The following is a 25,175-nucleotide window of genomic DNA, read 5'->3' as shown; positions in this document are numbered from 1 at the left end:
AATTTGTATTCTATTAATCATATCTAAATGCATTAAAAACCCATTATTCACATAACATATTTTGCTGGAGCTAAATAAAGATTACTATGACAATCCTTGGTGAACATATATAGGTTCAGGGATCCCATGGCAAACCATGAGCTAGTGGTCCACAAGTTGGGAATCACTGGACTTTATTATGTTTTTCATCTAGAATCTTAGGAACCTAGGATTAAAGTTCTGAAGTGTCGGACTAGAAGGCCTACGAAAATGAGAAGCACATATAAGATGACAATATTTTATCTTGATAATTAGGTGACGGTAGGTGTGAGTGAAGGGACAGATAGGACTTGACTGTCATTTCATGACTTTAATTTTAAAATGATGGTCCATATACAGGTTAGCAATTAAGAACACTATGCTATACAATCTCCCTGATGGGTGTTTACTAAGTATTTGCTGACTGATTTCTTTTTACTAAGTAGACTGGTTAATAGTAGTATCAATCTATAAATATAGAGTCCCCTCTCAATAACTTATTTATACGTACAAAATTTTGTCAGCATACCTGAAATCTGTGAATTCCATTGATTTGTGCAAACACCATGTTGTTATCATACAGAGCTTTTGAAATAATGTCTAGCACATCTTGCCACTGGAACATAAAATAAAACAAAAACCACTATTAAGAATTAGAATTTGGAAATAAGTCAAGAGGAGCACTAACTTTCTTATCTTAAGGATACCTAAAAATTGTCTTCTATGCATATTACCTGGTTATATCTTGAAAAAAAGAAAGTTGAGATTTAAAGCACACAAGAGAGTAGCACTGTTTAACTGATTAGCTACAACTGCCTTTGAGAATTGAGAATGAAGAGATTAAAATGAAACGACATGTTTCAAAAACAGAATTAAACCCAGCATCCTTATTCAGCACTTTATTTACCATATCAGCCTCTGCTACCCTTTTGCCCCTACAATACACACACAAACAAAACAACAAAATGAAATCCATCAGTCTAGGATGTTATGTGAAAGAGTAGGTCTGCAGTATATAAAGTTTGAAGGTTACAATTTGTAAAATATTAAAATGTCCCAAACTTAAAATTATGAAATAAAAATCATGTCACGTTTCTGGGTGGCATTTATAGCAATGGACTAGATGGTCCATTCAAAGTCTCTTCCCACTGAGATTCTGTGAATGGCCCTCTGAAGTGATATCAGATTATTACTGCCATCATACAGTCATGTAGAATTTGTCTGATTGACCCAAACCATAAAAAAATCATTTAACAGTCATTAACATTTAAGCTAGCAGGTCTGTCAGATGCAAGGAGGTTAGAGAGCATTATCAACACTTTATAACAAAGAGAAAACAGCCAAATCAATATTAAAAAGGAAACACTGATTATACCGTTGAGAAGACGAGTGATTTGGCGCCTGGGTTTTTAAACTGGATTCTCTTTAGAGTTCGGACCACAGCTTCTACTTTTGTAGAATGGCTACCCTTTGAACAAAAATGAGAAAATGTATCACCAACAAAACCAACCCAAAGACAGAGAAAGGATAATCAACAGGGGGTACAACAGTTAAGTATATATGCAATAGCTAGAGAATATTCAATCTAATCCAACTCAATTAGAAACAGTCATTAAGCAAATATTGCGTGCAGAGAGCACTGTCTAAGGGACTAGAGTTACAAAGTTAGATGGGACATAGGCACTATTCTCAAGCATCTTACAATCTAATAATAGGAAAGGAAAAACCAGACAAGAGAAAGTGAGATAAGCGCAAAGAAAGAAAGAAGAGGCCCAAGCAAAGGACTATGAGAAATATGAGCAAATGGTCACTCTTACCTGGGAAGTGGAAGATGGAAAGAGTATAAAGAAAGATTTCTTGGAAGAAGAGGCAACTTAGGTTGGGCCCTAAAAAATGGGAAACCTTCACTAGATGAATTAGAGTAAAGGGAGAGAGAATCTATTTTATACATAAAAGATGATGGGACAAGTCAAGAACAGATGATGAAGTCTAGCGTAATGTTTCATAGGTTCCCAAAGTAGGTGATACCGCCCCTGGGGGGTGCTGGACTGATCGGCGGGGGTGGGGAGTAGTTGAAATAATACAAACTTCAACAAAACCATTAAAGGATTAAAGAAAGTAGACTTCCACAGGGGCATCCAAGTAACTTTTTTTTGAAGAGGGGGTGGTAGGCCAAATAAGTCTGGGAACCTCTGGTAGATATAAATTTAGAATACAATTAAGTGGAGGTTAATATGGTTATGGCAACTCTTAGAACTACATCGCATAGTGGAGAGAATGCTGAACTTGGAACTGGGCAGACCTGGATTTGATTTCAGCTTCAGTCACTGACCAGCTGTTGGACTCAAAACCACTCTGGGTCTAAGCTGTTTCATTTGTAAAATGAGGGGGTCCTCTGAGGTCCTTTCTAGCTCTAAAGCCAGAGTTTTGTGGCAGTTTTATAAATTTTAAGTGCAGAGCTACTCTTTTTTCCCCACTGGGGTCTGATGTTTTATATTCTTAATCATATTAATCTGAATTCCTTGAGAGACATAAGGAAGGTTACTGACATAGATCAAAAAAGCAATGAGACACTGTATTCACCAATCTTCTTCTACAATGCTACATAGCCACATTTCAAAAAAAAATAAGAAAAAACAAAAAACATGTTTTATCATTCTGTTCATCACATTAAAGTGACTGGCCTTTAACAGACAGGAAAATTGCCCCTCACTAAAATCATTTTGCAGACCACACTGAGGAATAAATTTGCATTTTTCTCTATGTGCTTTATTTTTCTGATATAATAAACATTTTTAGAATGAACTAGATTACATGACAGAGGGCTGTAATTATCTTAAGGGGAAAAAAAATCCCAAAACTGTGAGAACTTCCTGCTTCCCTTCCACATCACCTCTTCATACTTGCCCCCTTTTCTTCACTCACATAGCCCCTGACCTCAGTCAGATCCTCATTATCTTTTGCTGAGACAATTATGCCACGATTTCAGTCTAATTTTTCAATCCAACTGTTACACAGAGGATAAAATAATCTTAAACCACAGGCCTGGTCATGCCATTCTCCTGATCAGGAATCTTCAAGGGCTTCCTTTTGCATCTCCCTGCAGTCCTCAGACCCTGCACACTTTGGCTCCAGCCTAACCTTGCTGGCGCTGGTCTTTTTCACAGATTCTGTATTCCACCCTAATTAGCTGGTTTGCTGTTCCCTGCACTCAGATTTCCAGTTCATGTCTCAGGGCTTTTGCCCAGGTTGCCTCCTACTGCTGACACGCATGCCCAACTTCTCTCAGCCTTTTAGAGCTCTCATCTTCCTGGAGGTCCAGTTCAGGTGCCATCTACTTTTTGAAACCTTTCCTGATCTCCCTAGTTGTCAGAGCTCTCTTCTACTTGAAATTCTTTTGCACTTCCCTATCGGTATGTTGTATAACATAAAGCCCTCTGAGGGCAGGGATATGTTCTCTTTCTGTCCTGCGTCCCAGCACAAAGCAGCTGCTTAAGAAACGCTTGTTGAATAAAAGTGACAGCAGGTAAGTAAGGCAGGAGAACCAGCACGGGGTCCGTGTGCGCAAACACTTTAAAGAGAAACAACATGATATAAATAAAGAGAAGAAAAAAATAAGGACAATGCACCACAGGGAAAATAAGAAAAAATCCCCCCAAAGAAGAGTAAAAGGAATTCAAAGGGGAACAAGGTAAATGCTTCAGGTTTAACATGGCTCTTCTCCTGCTCCCCCCCCCCCATTCATCTGTACAGTTCAGTATTAAAGATCTCATTTAGAAAGATACACCCAAGTTTCCTGCCAGGGCACTCTATGAAAATATTTTCAAGAAAGACCATATCAATTCCAAAACCATCTTTCATTTGCTATGAACTGTATTCTATATTAAGGTGATGGTTCTATGAATAAAAAAAACAAACCATTTCCTCCACCTCCAGATAGGTTAAAAAACAAACAACAAAAAGACCAAAATAAAACACTGAACTACCTGGCCCTTGCACACTTGCTTCTCCAGGCTTTAAAGGGTCAGTAACAAGGAGTTCCAGAATGTGAAAACCCTGTCTGGCAAAGAGCCCCCAAAAACTAGGGCTAACAGGAATTAATCCCTGCTTCTTACAGATGGTGAAAAAGTGGCTGGGGTATCCAGAACCTGGGAAATGAGGAAGAACTCGTGGTCAGTAGATGACCCATATCTGGGTGAGATTTCTGTAATGTGAGCATGTTTACTTTGGGCTACCTTTCAAAACATTTCCAGTAATCTCTAAAGTAGCTGTGCTAGGCAAAAGGAGAATGAGTGAATTAGGATCACAGGAGAAAGGGAAATTGTGCAATTAAAATTTTCACATTCTATTCTATCTATGGAGCAATGTTCGGAGTGGTCTCATGGTTCCCACATGAAGAGAGAACATTCTGGATTATTTTTTTTCCCTCCCAAGCCTATTTATTTATGATGATAGCATTTTCAATTGCTAGCAGTGAAAAGACATAGATTTCTTTCCTTAAATCACAAGAGATGATTTTTAATAACCATTGTCTATACATTTCTATTTAAATAACAATATGATATCCCCCCTCCCTCCTCTTTCCCACGCTCCAATGCTATGAGCAACAAGAAATAAATTAAGGCTGTAACATTTAATGTTACATCTGCTGCTTATAACTCACAAAGAGTCTGGTTTGAATCTATTCATGAATTACATGTTCTGAACCTTTAACACATATCGGTCACAGAATTTGAGTTGGAAGACATCTCAGCAGCAATCTGGACCAATCTATACACAAAAGATATTCATTCTAACATACCTAAGCAGTAGTCATCCAGTCTCTGCTTTAAGGCCTCCAAGCAGAGGGAGAAATCATCTCTTGAGGTAGCCCATTCTACTTTCAGAAAGCTCTAATTATTAGGAAATCTTTCCTGACATCAAGCCTAAGTATCTTTTTGTAACTTCCACTCACTTGCAGCTCCAGGTTCTGCCCTCTGGGGCCAAATGGAACACGCCTACTCCCTCTTCCATGTGACAGCCCTTCAATCACTTTAAGACAGCTATCACATACCCCCTAAAGCTTCCTCTTCTCCAGGACAAACATGCCTATTTCCTTCAACCCATCCCCATATGATATGGCTTCAAGGTCCTTTACCATCCTGGTAGCCCTCCTCTAGACACTCTCTAGCTTGTCCTTGTCCTTGTCATGGCATCTACAGCTGAACATGGTGCTCCAGCTGAGATGGGTACACTAGGACTGTCACCCAATGCAGCCTAAGACTGCATTAACTTTTTGGCTGCCACATCACACTACTGATTTATTGTGAGCTTCAAATCCACTAAAACCCCCAGAACTTTTTCAGAACAAGCACTATCTTGTGAAGTTGATTTTTTCTTTTGTACCTCACACCAGGGCCAGTCTTAGAATAACAGATTACCTTTGCTCCACAAACTTGCATTCCTTTGTAATAGCTGTTCCTCTGCCTCCTTAGCTAAATGTCATAAAATACCTAATTTCCTTCAAGGGGTGGTTCGTGTGCTATCTCCTAAGGGGAGCCTTTCCTCACCTCTCTAGTTACTGGTGCTATTCCCCTCCTCAAATTTTCTTAGAATACTCTACATCTATCCCTTTGCCTGTCATTACCTGTAAAAATTGTATGGTTACTCAATCAGTCAACAGTCTGACTCTCGCAACAATCTTACGAGGTGATCCCCATTCCACAGCTGAGGAGCCGAAGCAGCAGAGGTTAATTGGGTTGCACAGGGTCATACAGCTAGTGAAGTGTCTGAGGCCTCTATTAAGGTCTTCCTGACTCCAGACCCAGGGCTCCATACACTGTGCCACCTAGCTACCACAGAGGACATAACTATGAATGCTCCCAAATAGTCATGATAGAGGGTAGTGTAACCGGAATGGCCTTTGTTTCCTTTGAGTGACTCAGCTTACCTCATGGAGCCTCTGGATGCTGTGGCTTGCTCTTCCGGGGCAGGAAGTCCAGCGACCATGCCAGGAATCAGAACTTCCTGTGTGATGAGTCATGGGGCTGGCTGAGGGGAGGTGTTAGCTCCAGAGCCACGCCCTATTGGGTGTTAACCTGGTCTACGCTAGGGGGAGGGGCCAGCTCAAGAACCAATTGGCTCTGGTCATTCAGGCGGCGCTTGATGATGTCAAAAACTCTGTAAGAGGGGAGAGGACAGCTTGAAGATTCCTCTTTTCCTTTTCCAGTTGGTGTGGGAGCAGCGGGAGCGTGACTCTGGGCCAGCCCTTGCTCTTGGGCCGAGCCCAGACGTTGGTAACTATGAATTGTATTGGGTCTGTCTGTTGATATTCGTAATTTGCTTGTATTTTGGTTTTGAGGTTCAGGTGCTGGTTTGTTTTCCCCTGAACTAAATGAATGTTTTGAACCTCAGGGTGCTGGTTTTTTCCTCTGAAGTACGTGAATGAATCTGTATTTGGTCTGTCTCTTGATGCTTGTCTCTCTGCTCCCCCGAACTAACTGAATGCTAACTGAATGCTGGCGTTTTCTCCTGAACTAAATGAATGTTGTCTGTATGCTAACCGAATGCTGGATTAAAGTAAGCTGGTCAACCCCTTCACCTTGCTTTCCTTGTTTAAGCAGATAAAAAGAACCTGTGCTTTCCCCGCGTCCCGCAGCCTCCTGGGTCCCGGCAGCCTCCTGGGTCCCGGCAGCCTCCTGGGTGCTGGCTGTGGGTGCATCTTACGCCCCCACAGAAGCTGCTAGCTGGGTTATTAAAACAGGTAGTCATCTTTGACTCTGCCTTGATCTTTGCATTCAGTTAGCATAAAAATCCAGGAGATGTTAGGTCCTGTTGATTTTGCTTCCATCAAATTTCTCATATTTGTCCCCTCCTCTCAATATATTTCAGCTCTCATACTCAAAACAGGTAAATGACCTCTATGTTTCAACTTTCTCTCTCACCAACCTATCCTGCTAAAATAATTTTCCTAATGCATAGGTCTGCCCAGGTCTTTCCTTGATCAGAAATCTTTAATGGCTCCCAAATATCTATAGGAATAGACATAGATACACACACAACCCCACCCCCACCCCCTCTCGGTTTGGCATTTGTAGCATTCCATAGTCTGGCTATAGCCCATCCCTTATAGCCTTATTTTACAGAATTCCCCTTCAAGCATTCTATATTCCAACCAAACTCAATACCTAGCTGTTCTCTGATCTTGCTCTAAAACCCTAAGTTGGGTTCATTCACACAGGCTGTCTCAACCACCTGCAGAAGGAACTCTGTTCATCACTTCACCTATTGAAAGCCTCTCCTTGCTTAAATTCAGGTCAGGTACCACCCTAAAAGCCTTTCCTAATTCGCCCTAGCACATGGTGATCTGTACTAAAATTTTCATTTTCCTTAGGTGCTTGATCTCTCCTTTGTCCTCATCACATTAGATATTTTATCATACTTTTTTGTGCAAATCGTAACTTCTACCCTCAATCATACTGTATGATCCTTACGTGAAGGGACTATGACATTTTTAATCTTTGTGTTCTAATGTCTAGCCCACAAAAAGCACTTAATGAATATTTATTGGAATTAATACAATGGGAGCTCACCTTAGAGATTATTTTCAAGTAAGGAATCAAAGAAGGCTACAAGGAATAAACATCACTCAAACAGCCTTAAAAGATGGCTAGAATTTGGACAAGTAGAAACTGGTAGGGGAGGACAGCATTCTAGGTAGTGGAAATAGTAAAGGCACCAAATGGGGGAATCATGGGGTAAGTTTAGTAATCTTAAATATGAAAGGAGTACTATTTTATTGTAGGACACTATCTCACACAGCTGCTAGGCCGCAATCTAATGGTGCATATTGGAAAGAGAAGGTTTGCGCTCAATGTAAATGACTCTGTCCTCTACATTCTTGCTTCTTTCCTGGTCCTCGGACAACTAAGGAATTTAAGAGAAATTACTTTAGGTCTTCGGAAAGCACTTGGGTCTTTCCTGCGGTTTCAGATAATTATATAAATCTGACTACTACCTGGTACGGTGTTGCTGCTTTTGGAGTGAAAGCACAATATCTTTTGTTCCTTATGGATTTGCATATTTTAGAGTTTCATCCATATAAAAATACTAGTGAAGGAGTCAGAAAGTACTAGGTTGAAAGTAGGCTGTGGTGCAATGCTATCATTTGAGCTCAAGACTTGTAGGAAAACAAGCCAGTGATACTGTTTATTTTGCTGCTTCTCTAGTGAAGATATGGAAGTTGGCTAATAACATTGCAGTTTTGCAAATTTAAAAATAACTGGAATTTTCCTTTTACTTTATACCACAAAAAAATACAAATACTCTTCATGAGGATCTTCGCTGAGATTGAATTACCACTGCTAATGAAACCAAATAGGTGCCAAAAAACTACAAGCCTACAACCCTTTCCCTTTTGAGAAGAAAAAGTACTTAAAAGCCTCAGACTTCTGAGAAGGAAGTAAAAGCTTCTGGAAAGAACAGAAGAGATCCATTAACACAAAAGAAGACTTTTTTAGAGTTTAGTCTGGAGGTCATCAGCATCTTAAATGAAGATTGGAAATGTCATGAAGTCTCTCATCTATTATAACAGGGGCACCTAGCCAAATTTATTTTCCTCACCAAGTTAAATTTCATTTGGAGTGACTCTACTGTACAATATGAGGGCCTCACAGTAAAATCCTCAAAACATAAAGTACAAGGCAAGAGTTTAGCAGAGAGCAAGCAGTACGGAAGAAAGATCACTGAGTAGACACACAGTGCCCGGCACACAGTCAACACTTCATAAAAGCTTGTTGAAGGACTGATTGCACAAGAAGCTTCCATCCTGGCTCTACCACTACCTAGCTTTGTAGCCTCAGGTAAACCATACCACCTCTCTGACTTGTAACTTCCTACAAATTAACATCATAGGTTATGAGGACAGTGCCTTGCAAACTGTAAAGTACCACAGAACTGGGAGTGAAGAGCTAGATGATGTCTAGGTCTTTTCCAGCTCTAATCTATGGAAGCCATTTTTATCTGGACAGAATGTAGAGACTATATGACATTACTACTGTATATAAAACATTAACGGGAAGGAAAAGTTACTATTTTGTCTCTGTGATGAGTGTTAAATAGATAAAAACATGATAAATTAGAATAATAAAACACTCCAATGCTGGTAAATTAAGGATCCAGTTTGAAAAGACAAACTGGATTGAGGATTCTGCTGACTGCTGACTTCCCTTCCCCTCCTTCATGGGAATATGGACAAACTAGAGAAGGCATGGCACAGATGGAAGAAGACCTTAGCAGCCAGTGTGAGGAATCTACTAGGTTAGGCTTCAAGACTGATCTATATAGGCAGTAAATATAGCACTTTCTCAAGTCTGACAAGTTTTTATTTGCTTATTTATTCAACAAACATTTACAGGGCACCTCCTATGTGCAAAGAACTGAGATAGGTGCTAAGGGGTACAAAAAGAGTAATTAAACGTCGTCCTTGCCCTGTTGCTCATATGTCTTCAGAATAACTTACCAATAATGCTTGTAAAAAAGAGCTGCCACTCACCCATTGACCTTTTTAGAAATACTGCCTTTGGGGCAGCTAGGTGGTGCAGTGAGTAGAGCACTGGCCCTGGAGTCAGGAGGACCTGAGTTCAAATCTGCGCTCAGACACTTGACACATTTACTAGCTGTGTGACCTTGGGCAAGTCACTTAACCCCAACTGCCCTGCCTTCCCCCCCTCAAAAAAAAAAAAAGAAAAAATATAAATACTACCTTTGGGAGAATCATTTAATCTCTCTTGGCTTTAGTTTACTCCTACAAAATGAGGGGGTTGGACTGCATCTGCCTCCTACATCCTTTTATTAAGGGGATTTGTTCTGTAAAACTTGGACTCAGTCAAAGGGCTGAACTTGAGGACCTAGAGAGCCACATGTGGCCTTGAGGCCGCAGGTTCTCCCCCTCCCTAAATAGCTTATTTAAATACCACTACTTGCTACTTAGTTAATATTTAGGTTTTACTTTATAGTACACAAAGTACTTTTCCTCATAACTGCCATGGAGGTGGGTAGTACAAGTTCAGAAAAATGAAATGATTTGCTCCTGCTCTCACAGTTGAGAAATGTTAAGAATTGAGATGCTGACCCCAGATCTCTGGACTCCAAGTCCAGTCGTTTTTCTCTCAGAACATGCTACCTTTATCAAAAGCTGCCCATTAAACATGCTCTAATCACTAACACCAAGTGTACAACTTGGCCAGTGACAAGAAAGGGAAATTGTTAATGAGGAGAGGCTGTGGGAAGATAGGCACATTGACACATTGTTGACAGATCCACAGATTGGTCCAAGACTTCTGAATTTCAATTTGTAATCATGCAAGAAAGGTGACTAATTGTGGGCATATATACTTCAAGGAAGTTAAAAAAATAGAAACAAAAGTCCAACATATTAGAAAGAAAACATTCATAGAAGCGCTCTTTGTGGCAGTAAAGAAGTAGAAACAAAGTGAGTTCATAATTGTGATATATTTTATATAATGGAATATTTACTGTGCATTTAAAAACCACAAATTTGAGGAATTCAGAGAAATATGAAGAGATTTAGATGAACTGATTCAGAGAAAAATAAGGAAAACCAAAACAACAATACAGAAAATAACTATAGAAATATAGTAAATAAATATAATAAAAAATAAATTAAAAATATAGCAAATCAAAAGATCAATAAAAGGAAGCTGAATTCTGATTAGTAGGAAAAAACAAGAGAAGAGAATGAAACATTTCTCCCACAGCACAGAGAGGGGATTACTGGACAGAACAACATCTACATTTTCAGACAAGGTTTCTGTATTGGATGTTTTTGCTTTTTTTCCTTTCTCACAAGGGGGAGCTCACTGGGGATAGGGGAGGTAGATGAGTAGGAAATGACTACAATATAGAAATAAAAGACATCAATAAAACAAAATTTAAAAATATCCACTTACAAGTACTGTATGTAATTTCACTGAAGCTGACTTAGTAGACAGTCTCTGAGAGTTGCTGTGGCCAAAATAATTTATCATCTTGAAGCCAAAACAGTGGTAAGTCTCTCCTAGTTAAACTGACTAGCTAAAATAGTCACCAGATGAAAGGTTTGCACTCTGGACCCCAATAATTCAGGACTTGCTTGAACTCTACCAGGACAACTCTCAAGAGATAAGGGTCATTTCCACTAGATTAGTATTCTGATAAGTAGGATCAGATCATATAATAATGAAATGTGGAAGAGATCCCCTGCATTCTCAAGGGCTATGCATTGGATAAGTAGAAACTCTAGTCCTGGTAACTAATTATACTTCTGGTCTCTTTTTAAAAATCTATGAAAATTTAGTATGCTTTTTGTTAAAAAGAAAACGAATAACCACAAAATTCAGTAAATAGGCACCAAGCAGAAAGGATAAACTTTACATATTTCCATTATAAAAGATTCTTTTACAAAAGGTATCTTTGGTTATTTGTTGATATTCAATAGAGGTCTTATGAACTTCTTAAAAAGCATCTCTCCCCTGATGTGAAGTCTAGTAAAATGTATCTAATTCTGCATTTTATGTTGCTCTAAAATTAAACTCATAAATAGGGAAGAAATGATAATAACCTACCTCCGTTACTATGGATAGACATAAATAAACATCAGATACCTAGAAAACTGAAGCAGGAAAGTAGAAGTTTTCTATGTTGGTTTTACAAAAGAAGGGCAAAATTGTTGTCTTTAAAGTCATTTTCTCTCATTTCACTGGTACAGAAAGTAGTTCAATCCAGTCCATCCAATCCAACACACATTTATTAAATGACTACTATGTGCAGTGACTACTCCTATGTACAAATGACTACTACTAAGGCCTACTACTAGACCTTGGGTGTATAGACAAAATGAAAAATAAGTCACTCTACTGAAGCTACTTGTTTTCTCCTGCAGGGATTATTCAAGAAAAGCATATACATGATCATTTTAGGAGGGAGAAAGCAATTAGAGAAAAATGAGCTTTGAGATAGAGGTGAGGAGGGAGTACTTTCCCATGCAAAAGCTTAGAAGCAGGAATGGAATTCTCTGTTGGGAACATTAAGTAGGCCAGTGGCTGAAGCAGGGTGGTCACGTACAGTAAACCTAGAAGGGGAAGATGAAGCAAGACTGTGAGGGGCTTTGAATGTTCAAGTGAAGGAGTTTTTCTTCTACTACAGAGACAATAGGGAGTCCCTGGCCCTTCCTGAGCAAAGGTATACCATAGGCATACTGTAGCTGTTTGGAGGATGGTTTGGAGAGGGGAAGCTAGCAGTCCAACTAAGACACAGACTCCAGGCTAGATGATGCAGGGGTAAGACAGAAATCATCTAATAAAGGCGTAGTGTGCAGGATAGTTGTGGGATGTCACTTTCTCAGACCAGTGGAATGGTAGAGGAGGTACTCGTTTGGCTATCTCACTCACTGGATCTATCTCCATTACACTTTTGCTTGTGGGGCCATATGAAAACTGTTGTATATGCAGTAAAATACTCACTTGCTGGATGATACTGAACCTAGGATTACAAATGCAATCCTTTCAGTCACTAAGCAATAGATGATAAAGTTTTTACAAAACATGAAAATCTGTTATAGTGATGTATAACACAAGATAGTTATAACTGACTGAATTTTAATAAGAAACTATCAATATTTTTTTTAAATCAAAGAATTAACTTTTCAATTTTGGGAGGTAAATTTGTAATATTTATGCTTCTGAAGTTATTAAAGCTTAAAATTGCACTGAGACTTTTGGGATACCCTGTATTAATTCAATAAACCCTGATCTAATTAAAAGAATGTAAATGGGAACCTATGACAAGAGTCATGATTGATAAGGTCTTTAGACATTGGTAATATCATGAAAGGATGATGATTTTATTATTAAAAACAAGGTTTCAATTATTACTATAGCTCCTACTACTTCTGCCCAAAGCATTAGCAGATTTTAATTTTTAAAAATCTATTGCAAAAGACATTGGTGCAAGTACTATGCGAGATTTTTCTTGGTCCTTATTCTCACTAACAGTGATAACAGCTGGTATTTTAAAAATCTTTTCATAGATATTACCTCACTTGACCTTCATTTTCTTTTTAAAGAAAATTATCATTTATCTTCAGCATTCTTTTCTTTTTAAATTTTGAATTCCAAATTCTCTCCCTCCCACCCACTCCCAATCTATTGGGAAGGCAAGCAATATGATATCAATGTGAAATCATGTAAAACATAACTCAACCTTTACAACAGGTGTGACAGAAGCACTAGAGACAGACAGAAGATTATGCCTATTTAACCGATGAGGAAACTTCTGGCTCACAGACAGTAAATGACTTCCCAGGGTCTTAAAGGCTGGTGTATGTCAGAGGAAGGATTTGAACACAGCTCTCTCTTGACATCAAACTCAATGTTTTCTATTACATTGTGCTGCTGCTGCTACTGCCATCCACAGGCCCTTGAAAGAAATTGTTTTCACAGATGATGATTCTGTTTATTGTGTGGTCCTGACCTTTCCCTCCAATAATCTAGCAGAGGCAACTGTCTTTATCATAAGAGGTGAGGCTACTTGGTCTACTTGTGGTCACAGCCTAGAGTAACGCCACAGTGACATAAGGGATGTGCAGCTTCTCAAGAGCTCTGACAGTGTCTGTGAGTGTCAACTCCATCAGAGTTAAATCACTGACCGTCACAAATGAACACAAATAACACTTTCATCTCTTAGTGAAAACAATCTTAACAAACAAACTAAATGTCCTTATTCACTGATGCTGAGCAGGCAGTTAGGGAAGATAGATTAGATTTTCAATTGGGATGACTAGGGATATTTGGGTTGATCCTCAACACATTTTCTCTGGGGTTCCATGGCTGTTTCTATACAGATTCTGCAGTTCATTCATTTTTCTACTTTCTATTTTATGCCCCCACAAAAATGTTTTTCTTTCTTGCCCTCCTCTGTGTTCCAATTCTTTTCAAGTGAAACTACTTCCTTCGATAGCCCTTCACTGTTATACAATTTAGGGCCTACAAAACAGCTTCAGCTGGGAAGTGTTGGCATGCATTGTTTTATTTCTGTCTGCACCTGTTCTCCACATGCTGAACAGCCTATCTATGTTGGTGGTGCTAACAGTGACAGTCAGATCAAATTTAGTGCAGTCATGCTGCATGTGAGCTTGGTGGGGATGGGTGAATATTGGTCCAAGTACATGCCTGAGGCCAATGCTGGGTACTATGAGCATTCACAAGTTGCTACTTGGTATTACTGCTTAATGATTACTCATCTAACTCTATGAAAGATCACAGCTGCCTCAGGCTGTAATAAACTATCACATTGGTTTTTCTATAATTTTGCATAATTATTCAAAAAAGTTAGGAATTGCAGAGAGTTTTTAAATTGTCTTTAAGTTAAGCATACTTCTGGGCACTATCTGTAAACACATGCGACTCCCTGCCCCTTATTAGTAACAAAGTTCTCGCACTCCTAAACAGCACTCTGCTCCACACCAATGACGTTAATTTTATATTAGAGCTATTTGTGTTACTAGACTTCAATCAGTATGTACTTCTGAAGTGCCTACTATGTGCCGTGTGTTACATTAGGCAGTGGGGATACGAAGAAAAACAGTCCTGCCCTCAAGGAGCTTATATTCTATAGGGAGATGACACGTATACACATACAATGGATACAGGATACGCTCTATTTTGGGGGGGGGTGGGGAGGCACTATCAGTTGGGCAGATCAGAAAATGCCTACTGTAGGAGGTAGCATTTGAAGTGATATTTGGAGGAAACTAGGGATTCCAGGAGATGGATAGAAAGAGAACATTGTGTGTAAGAAACAACTATTATGGACAGGTAGGTTGGCGTCAGGTGGCAGAGGGCTTTAAATGCTAGAAGGATATAAATTTGACCCCAGAAGCAATAGGGAGCCATGGAGGAGAATGACAGGGTCATACCTATGCTTTAGGAATATCACTTTACCAACTGTGTGGAGAAAGGAATGGATGGGGAAAAGACGGGAGGGAGGTAAGGAGACCAATTAGGAATCTATTTCAACAGAGGTGAATTAGGGCAGCTGCTGTGTAAGTGAAGGGAAAAGGGAAAAATATGAGAGATATTGTGGAAGTATAACTGACATGATCTGGCAACTGACTGAATAATAATAATAATAATAATAATAATGATAAAGCAGTTGGTGGCACAGTAGATAAAGAGTACTAGACCTGAAGCCAGAAAGATGTGAGTTCAAATCCAGCCTCAAATACTAGCTGTGTGATTTTGGGTAAGTCATGCAGCCTCTGTCTCAGTTTCATCATCCATAAAATGGGAATAATAACAGCACCCACCTAGCAGAGTTATTGTGAAGATCAAATGAAATCATATTTGTAAAGAGCTCGCCACAGTCCACGGCCCAGGGCAGGCGCTACATCACTCCTTACTCCTCTTCTCCCTAACACTATTAATGGTGATACTAATGATGGTGAGATGGTAATAGCAAACAGTAACTAGGTTTGAAGATCTGCAAAGTACTTTATAAATATCACCTCATTGTGCTCTCACAGCAGCCCTGTGAGTCAGTGCCACTACTGTCCCCATTTTTCAGATGAGGAAATTCATGTTCACAGAGGTTAATGACTTGTCCATGGTGACACAGCTAGTGAATGCCAGAAGCAGGATTTGAACTCAAGTCTCTACTGGAAAAGCGGGACAGGAGAGAGTCAGGAGTCAAAGATAACTCCACGGTTTAGGTGGTTCCCTCAATAGGACAGGAGCTATGCACTCTTCCAGCAGCCAGCACAGGGCTTGTACACAAATGGGGATTGATGAATGCTTCTTGCTGTTGCTATTGTTGAATTAAAAGATAAACAAACACTTCATAAAATGAATTTAAATTAAAAGCCCTTTCAGTACAATGGGTTTTCTACTAGATAAACAAGTTATTGTGGCTCTAGACTAATTGTAACACAACACTAAGACTGAATCGAACCGAATGGAAAGTGCAAGGTGGATGCAAAACATTCTATGATACAATTTGTGGGGCACACATTCCGCATAAGATTTCATTTGCTAACAACGTTCATGTGCATTGTCTTCTGCAGGCCTTTAAAATATTTAAGACAATTAGATCTGAATTTCTTTAGTAGTGAAGTTTGTCTAGTTTATCAATCTATTTTATGCTTATTTGAAAAGTTAGAATTTTTCCAATCTACTTAGAAATTTTTAACCACATTTAGCAATGACTTCAATGAATGACTCTTAATCAACTTAAAAAAAAACCAATAGAATGAAAGCCACATAGAAACCCACAGAAAATCTCTTGGGGATTTTAAGTTAACAAGTATTTTTCCTATAAGATGAAGAGTAGAATATTTTTATATCAGTCTGCAGAAATTGCAAAGGATTAAGAAGTTGGAGAGAAATTTGATTCATTGTGGGTGAATATCTGCATCCGTGCAGTATTTCCCTATGGGCAAAGAGTCATTTATACCAAGGATCCTTCCCCACCATGGGGTCAGGGCTCTTGCTGGCAAGAAATCCTCTGTATGAAATGCAGCCAGATTTAGGACACAGAGAGCACACCACGTGGGGTGTGTGTCCTGCCAAAGAGGGCCTCCTCACAATCCAAAATGCCTGGTGTCTGTCAGAACTTGCTGGGGAATTTTGTTTGCTTTATGAAGTGACTACTGCGTTCCAAGGGTCATTTAGGAATACTGAAAAAAACTGCCATGTGTATTGTTAAAATAAGTTAATACAGAAATAGTTTTAATGTTTCACTCACTTAACCTAAGTACAACCATAAAGAACAGATTTGCAAACCCAACTTGCAAAATGCAATTTGCAAATTGACTTCCCAGGTCAGGTAATGTGGTTGTTAATGTAGTAGAGTATCTCTGGATTCCAAATAACTAAACAAATAAGGGTCTCTAATATTCTTTTTAAATATTCTTTTATACCACTAGAATATTTATAATTCATAAATCAACTACATTCTGGAGGATACCATTTGAAATTGTTTATACTACTAAATTTCTGAGGTAGGTCGTTCATTAAACTGTGGAGAAAAATATGCAGTATAGACGATATAAATATCTCCATGTTTCAAATAACTTCTTTAAGACTGTTTTTCTAAAATGTAAGACTTGCTAGACAACAGTCTTTAAGGGGAAAAATCCTGAATTTGGAGATGGAAAGACCTAACGATTCTTGATTTTTAAAAAACTTAAGAGATATTAAATAATCAAATACTGTATTTATTCATATAACAATGGGTTTAGTTAGGCCATTTTTTTAGCTATAAAATAGAGGAGGTAGCCAGTAGGTGGAGAACTTTCTGAGTATCCACAGAAAAAACAGTGGGAGCCTGAGAAGACAGAAGGCCAGAGGCAGCAGTAAGCAGCACCAGTGATGACACATGGACACTATAACAGGAAGCAACAAGCGAAGATGGCAGAGAAGGCAGAGACCAACATGGCAGGAAGTAGTTTGAGGTGGGGTGAAGGAGAGAGGAATGGATAAATCCATGCCATGTTGGGTCACTTGTCTGCCCTAAAGAACATTTATGGAGCTATCACATAACAAGGTACCTATTATGCAAGCAAATTTGGTAATCCTACAGTCCTATCAAATGTTGTCAGTTATTTCTCATGTTTGTTAATAGTAATAAAGGAAAAAGCTGAAGTACAAAAACCAACAAATGGAGAATACTGACTCCTGCCCAGCATGACAAACATAACTGTTTCTGCCCTCCATCTCAAGCTTCTGAAATGGCTTCTACCAAACGAACAGGTGCTGAGTTAGAGGAGATCAATGATTCAGGCTCATAAAGGTTGTAGTATTTATTCACTGATGGCTATGCTAATCACCTCCCAGATCTCACTGCATGAAGTCTAATTGCCAGTTCTCATTTGAATCAATGATACATGAGTATCATTATGTATAACCCTTCCACAATACTCATTTTGTGAAAGACTCACTATATTTTGCTCCGTCCTAACCTATCCCCCTTTATTGAATTTTCTCCCTTGACCCTGTCCCTTTTCGAAAGTGTTTGTTTTTGATTACCTCCACCCCCATCTGCCCTCCCTTCTATCATCCCACTCCCCTTTTGTTATCTTCTTCTTCCTTCTTTCCTGTGGGGTAAGATACCCATTGAGTATGTATGGTATTTCCTCCTCAGGTCAAATCTGATGAGAGCAAGATTCACTCATTCCCCCTCACCTGCCTTCTCTTCTCTTCCTACAGAACTGCTTTTTCTTGCCACTCTTATGCGAGATAATTTACCCCATTCTATCTCTCCCTCTCTCAATATATTCCTTTCTCATCCCTTAATTTAATTTCTTTTAGATATCTTCCCTTCATCTTCAACTCACCCTGTTCAACTTTATAGTTCAACTTTAGTAAGTCCTTTGCAATTTCTTTTTCTTGATTACCTTTTCATGCTTCTCTTGATTCTTGTGTTTGAAAGTCAAATTTTCTATTCAGCTCTGGTCTTTTCACTGAGAAAGCTTGAAAGTCCTCTATTTTATTCAAAGTCCATATTTTGCCTTGGAGCATGATACTCAGTTTTGCTGGGTAGGTGATTCTTGGTTTTAATCCTAGCTCCACTGACCTCTGGAATATTGTATTCCAAGCCCTTCGATCTCTTAATGTAGAAGCTGCCAGATCTTGGGTTATTCTGATTGGGTTTCCACAATACTCAAATTGTTTCTTTCTGGCTGCTTGCAGTATTTTCTCCTTGACCTGGGAACTCTGGAATTTGGCGACAATATTCCTGGGAGATTTCTTTTTGGGATCTATTTCAGGAGGCGATCGGTGGATTCTTTCAATTTCTATTTTGCCCTGTGGCTCTAGAATATCTGGGCAGTTCTCCTTGATAATTTCTTGAAAGATGATATCTAGGCTCTTTTTTTTCATCATGGCTTTCAGGTAGTCTAATAATTTTGAAATTATCTCTCCTGGATCTATTTTCCAGGTCAGTGGTTTTTCCAAGGAGATATTTCACATTGTCTTCCATTTTTTCATTCCTTTGGTTCTGTTTTATAATATCCTGATTTCTCATAAAGTCACTAGCTTCCACTTGCTCCAATCTAATTTATAAGGTAGTATTTTCTTCATTGGTCTTTTGGACCTCCTTTTCCATTTGGCTAATTCTGCCTTTCAAGGCATTCTTCTCCTCATTGGCTTTTTGGAGCTCTTTTGCCATTTTAGTCTATTTTTTAAGGTGTTGTTTTCTTCAGTATATTTTTCAGTATATTTTTGGGTCTCCTTTAGCAAGTCATTGACTTGTTTTTCATGGTTTTCTCGCATCCTTCTCATTTCTCTTCCCAATTTTTCCTCTACTTCTCTAACTTGCTTTTCCAAATCCTTTTTGAGCTCTTCCATGGCCTGAGACCAGTTCATGTTTTTCTTGGAGGCTTTTGTTGTAGGCTCTTTGACTTTGTTGACTTCTTTAGGCTGTATGTTTTGGTCTTCTTTGTCACCAAAGTAAGATTCCAAAGTCTGAGAGTGAATCTGGGTGTGTTTTCGCTGCCTGGCCATATTCCCAACCAACTAACTTGACCCTGGAGTTTTTCAGCAGGGTATGACTGCTTGTAGACTAAAGAGTTCTATGTTCCAAGCTTGGGGGGATGCGCCAGCTCTGTCACACCAGCACTCCTCCTTCCCCAAGAACCCCCAAACTGGACTGGACTTAGATCTTCAGCAGGCTCTGCATCCCTGCTCTGATCCGCCACTTAATTCTTCCCCACCAGGTGGGCCTGGGGCCGGAAGCAACTGCAGCTGTAGTTCTGTAGCTACCCCAGGGGTGGTGGCTGAACTGCGAACTCTATCACCCTGTCACCAGCAGCTTCTCCCACTAACCTTCTCTGTTGTCTTTGGTGTTTGTGGGTTGAGAAGTCTGGTAACTGCTGCAGCTCACTGATTCAGGGTGCTAGGGCACGCTCCACCTGGCTCCTGGTCTGGTTGGTCCGCGCCACCCACGCTGGCCTCTGCTCCCAGCTCCGTGCGGGATAGACCTTACCCAGAGACCATCCAGGCTGTCCTGGGCTAGAGCCCTGCTTCCCTCCGCTATTTTGTGGGTTCTGCAGTTCTTCTCTGTTGTCTTTGGTGTTTGCGGGTTGAGAAGTCTGGCAACTGCCACAGCTCACTGATTCAGAGCACTAGGGCATGCTCCACCTGGCTCCTGGTCTGTTTGGTCCATGCGGGCCATGCTGGGCTCTGCTCCACTCCCAGCTACATGTGCGAAAAACCTCACCCAGCAACCATCCAGGCTGTCCTGGGCTGGAGCCCTGCTTCCCTCTGCTATTTTGTGGGTTCTGTAGTTCTAGAATTGGTTCAGAGCCATTTTTTTATAGGTTTTTGGAGGGACTTGGTGGGGAGCTCATGCTAGTCCCTGCTTTCCAGCCGCCATCTTGGCTCCGCCCCCATGTGATCACTTGAGATGATATTTGTAAAGTGGTTAGCACAGTGCCTGGTACATGGTAGGTGCTTAATAAATACTTGTTCCTACGCCTGCCATGCATACATACCCTTTGACCAAATAATACCACTACTAGGTCTGTATCGCAAGGAGATAAAAAACAAAAAGAAAAGGATCTTTATGTACAACAATATTTATAGTGGCTCTTTTAGTAGTGGCAAAAAATTGGAAACTGAGGAGATGCCCAACAATTGGGGCATACCTGAACAATTTGTGGTATATGATCATGATGATCATGATGGAATACTATTGTGCCTTAAGAAATGACAAGCAGGATGCTCTTGGAAAAACCTGGAAAGACTTACATGAACTGATGTAAAGTGAAATTAGCAGAACCAGGATAATACCATACACAGTTACAGCAATATTGTATGATGATCTACTGTGAATAACTTAGCTTTTCTCAGCCATACAATGATATAAGACAACTCTGAAGGACTTATGATGAAAGGTGCTGTCCATCTCCACAGAAAGAACTGGTAGATCAAAGACACTTTTTCTTTATTTTACTTGGGGTTTTTTGTCTGTGTTTTCTTTCACAGCATGACTTACATGGAAATGTGTTTTGCATGACTACACACATATAACCTATGTTAAATTGCTTGCCTTCTCGATGAGGGGGAGGGGAGGGAAAGAATTTGAAACTCAAAATTTGAAAAAAACAATGTTGAAATTGTTTTTACATGTAATTGGGGAAAAAAATAAAATATTAAATAAATGCTTGTTCCCCTCCTCTTCCCCTTCCCTCATGTAGAAGACTACTAAATTTATATATGTAATTCTTGACCTTCCTCCTCAGACTTAGCTTGGATTTCTTATCGGCAGATCTAAATCAACATGTCCCAAGGTCAACATATTTCCACGAAAACCTACCTACCTCCTCTTTCCAGGCACCATCTCCAGTCATACTGCTCTACAGCTTACCACTGGACCCAGATGGCTTGGAGGATATCGTGAGGCTGGTGACTTTGCACAGACTTCCCTCACTTAAATCCAATTCATTTGCAAGTCATGGCATCACCTACCTGATGTCATGGTCCTCTTCGAGCATGAAGGACAAACAACAACACTGCTACCTTCCCAGTTATACTGGTTAGAAATCTTAAAGTACTCCTTTACACCTATTCAGTTATTTAGTCTTACTGATTCTACTTCCACAAAGTCTCTTGAATCTCTCCCTTCTATCTACTCACACAGTCACAACACATATCTTCAACATATCCAGTGGAACAGGAGTCCCTTGAGGGCAAGGACTATTTCATGTATACCTTTATATCTCTTGTACTCAACACAGTGCCTCACGCAGAGTAAGCACTTTATAATGTTCACTGAGTTGAATTTAATTATGTCTTAACTGGACTACTGCAATAGACTTTCTAACTGGTCTGTCTACTTCTAGTCTCCTCTCCAATTCATCCTCGGTACAACTGACAAATTAATCTTCCTAATGCATAAGTCTGACCGTGTCTCTTCCCTGATCAAAAAGTATCAGTGGTTCTCTATTCCCTGCAGGATAAAATACAAAACCTTAGTTTGGCATGTAGGGCATTGCACAATCAATAACTCAATAAATATTTGTTGAATGCCTATTGCATACCAGCCACTGTGCTAGACCCTGGGAGTACAAAGCAAAAAATGAAAAGAGTCCCCACCCTCAAGTAGCTTACATTCAATCATCTAGCTTCAACCTTCCTTTCCAGTCATATTTCACACTAATTCCTCAGCTTTGTTACTTGTTATCTGTTCAACCTTGGACAAAGCATTTGATCTCCACTGACCTCATTTTTCTCACATGTAAAATGGGAGGACTGGGTTAAATGACTTCTAATGAGTCTTTCCAGTTCTAAATCCCATGATCCTTCAAATATTATGTTGCAGCCAAAAGGGACTACTAGCTGATCCCCAAATTTGCCCTATATTTGACTGCCAGTATGGCTGTGCAGGCTACTTCCCACGTCTCAAACACATTCCCTCCACAGCTACGTGCTTAAATCTTCCTTTTTCAGCTGAGCTGTGATGGTGAATGCCTATAATTCCTAGTACCACTGATAGATCGGTCTCAGTAGTTCTGAGCTGTAACGGACTAAGCTGATTTGGTGGCTGCACTATATCTGGTACCAATAAAGTAAGCTCCCAGGAATAGGGAGACACTAGGCTGCCTGGGGAGTGGTAAACCTCCCTGGTTGAAAATGGTACAGGTCAAAGCCCCTATGCCAATCAGTAGTGGGATTGGGCCTGTGAGAAGCCACTGTACTTCTAGCTTGGGCAAGATAGGGAGACCTAGTCATAAACAAAACAAAAAAACTTTTCTCCTTTCTATGTGAGTTAACTCATATACTACCTCCTCTGCGTAGTCGCCTGTGATCTCCCTCCACTGAAAGTTAGTCTCCCCTTCTCAAATTTTCTTATAGTTCCCTGGAATTTTCCTTTTCCCTTATCATGTTCTACTTTCTATCATATTTATGTACATATTGTAACCCCACTATTAGACTGAAAGTCCCTCGAGGTCAGGAACAACACTGTTTCTAATTCTCATATCACTAGCGCCTAGAATAGTTCCTTGAGCAAACCAGGCACTTAATTAATGGTAGGAAGTGGAGAGAAGAGAAAACCAAATATTACATATGATGAGGACTAATAAGAGTACCACCAAAAATATGTTAAGTGTTACTTAGGAGGAGCGGTGTAATCATACCCTTTGACCTAATGATTCCATTGTTGGGAATATGCCCTGACAATGTTATCAAAGATTTTTATAAAAGCTGTTACAAGATTTTCCTAGAAGCATTAATTGTAGTGGCAAAAACCTAGAAGCAATCTAATGTCTAGGAATAGGGGAACGGTTGAACAAACAGTGGCACATTAATGTAACAAAATGCTATAGCATTAAGACACACAAGTATGAGAAATACAAAGAAATTTAGAAGGAACTTTATGAAATAATACAAAGTGGAAAACAAGTAGAACTAGTACATGTGAACTATAATCATATAAGGAAAATAAATAAGAATGGATAAATAAAGAATCTTAATAAAGATCTTGAGGAAATGAAAAACTCATGATTTTTTTTGCATTGAAATTAATTTAAAATGTAAATAATAACAAAAAAAGATATATGGCAGATTTATAGCAGGCACAGGAACTACAACACCAATAAAATATTCAGGTTTTACTAGAGATAACAAAAAAAAAAACCAGCCACTGTGAAATGGCTAATATTTCAGTTCAACTTTTATTTTTACTTCTTGCATATAACAACCTACATCAGCATCACCTGTCTAAACTTTCAACAAGAGCAACTGACTCTACTCCAATAAGAAAAATGCAGACCTTTAAAAAAAAGCCAGAAAGCATCAATATTGTTGTTGCTGTTCAGCCTTCTCAGTCATATCTAACTCTTTGTGACCCCATTTGGAGTTTTTCTTGGCAAGTTACTGAAGTGGTTTGCCATTCCTTCTCCAGCCCATTTTACAGATGAGGAAACTGAGGCAGACAAGATTAAGTGACTTGCCCAGGGTCACACAGCTAGTAAGTGTCTGGGGCCAGATTTGAACTCAGGAAGATGAGTATTCCTGACTGCTTATCTGATACTCTATCCACTGTACAACCTACCTGCTGTAGCACCAATCTTGACAACTCCCCAAAGGAGCATGAATGGAAATTATAACTCTCTATGACCCAAGATCAATGCTGATACCTCTCAAATTCCTTCTCCCTTGTTCTCTAGATTCTCCCTCCTCACTTCACAGTAACACAATACGTTATAAAAAAATCCCCTGTTTAGCTTTTTAAACCTTCACAACCTGGCACCAACCTCTCTTTCCAGCCTCATGGATATTACTCTTCCTCTCACACTCTGTGATTCTGCCAAACTGACTTTCTCTCTCTTACTCGCCCTACCCTGTCCTCCCCACCCACCCTGCCATGACACTCCATCTTACCACTATGCCTTTACAATGGCTATCCTCTCTGTCCTTCCCTTCCTTACTTCCACCTTGAAGAATCCTTCTACTCCTTCAAAATGTGGCTCAAGTACTGCCTTCAACATGAAGCCTTTCCTGAGCTTCCCAACTGTTGGGATCTCCCCTCCACAAATACCCAGACTTTAACAGCTTAGTATTTATTTGTATTTATTCTCTCTATATTTATTCTGCAAGTACACTTACATGTATTTGTTTTCTTCCCCAGCAGAACGACAGCTCCTTGCTAGCAGGGGCTGTTTCACTCCTTTTATGTGTAGTCCTAGAACACAGTTTCTGGCACATAGTGAATACTTGTATATTGATTGATTGGAAAGGAAAAGAATCTATAGTCAAAAGACTTGGGTTCAAATCCTGTCTCTCCTATGTACTACTCGTATGATCCTGGATAAGTTATTTAACCCATTGGTTTAAGCCTTTTTATCCACAAGATAACGACTAATTCATCTCTAAAGTTCCTTCTGACAGTAAATCTATGATCTAATAGCTCACTGGCTCCCTCTTGTGGCCATATTCACTCACTTAATGCCTACATTTTAAATTCAGCTTTGCTACAAAGTAGTAAGAAACATCCTTGTTCTCAGTTGCTCAGGTCAAATGGGGAAAAAGGAGGAAAATTTCTACAAACAAGACTCCCCTTTAACCACAAATCTTATCTATTTACAGGGGCCAAGAAGGTGACAAGAAAACAGAAGCCTTTAA

At 39.5% G+C, this 25,175-nt stretch overlaps 1 protein-coding gene across 1 annotated transcript in view; it reads right to left on the bottom strand.

Annotated features, from left to right (window-relative positions):
• SHPRH (SNF2 histone linker PHD RING helicase) overlaps window positions 1-25,175 on the bottom strand; it is a 133,064-nt gene that overhangs the window by 8,020 nt on the left and 99,869 nt on the right. Inside the window, exons 26-27 of the mRNA XM_036766257.1 lie at window positions 1,394-1,486; window positions 548-634 (exon numbers count right to left, since the gene is read on the bottom strand). Coding sequence (XP_036622152.1) covers window positions 548-634; window positions 1,394-1,486 — 180 coding nt within the window. The remainder of the gene's footprint in view (window positions 1-547; window positions 635-1,393; window positions 1,487-25,175) is intronic.

Source organism: Trichosurus vulpecula, chromosome 7 (genome assembly GCF_011100635.1).
Source record: "Trichosurus vulpecula isolate mTriVul1 chromosome 7, mTriVul1.pri, whole genome shotgun sequence".
NCBI classification, from domain to species: Eukaryota; Metazoa; Chordata; class Mammalia; order Diprotodontia; family Phalangeridae; genus Trichosurus; species Trichosurus vulpecula.
The sequence above is the reverse complement of the archived record's forward strand: the minus strand, read 5'-3'. Positions and strand labels throughout refer to the sequence as shown.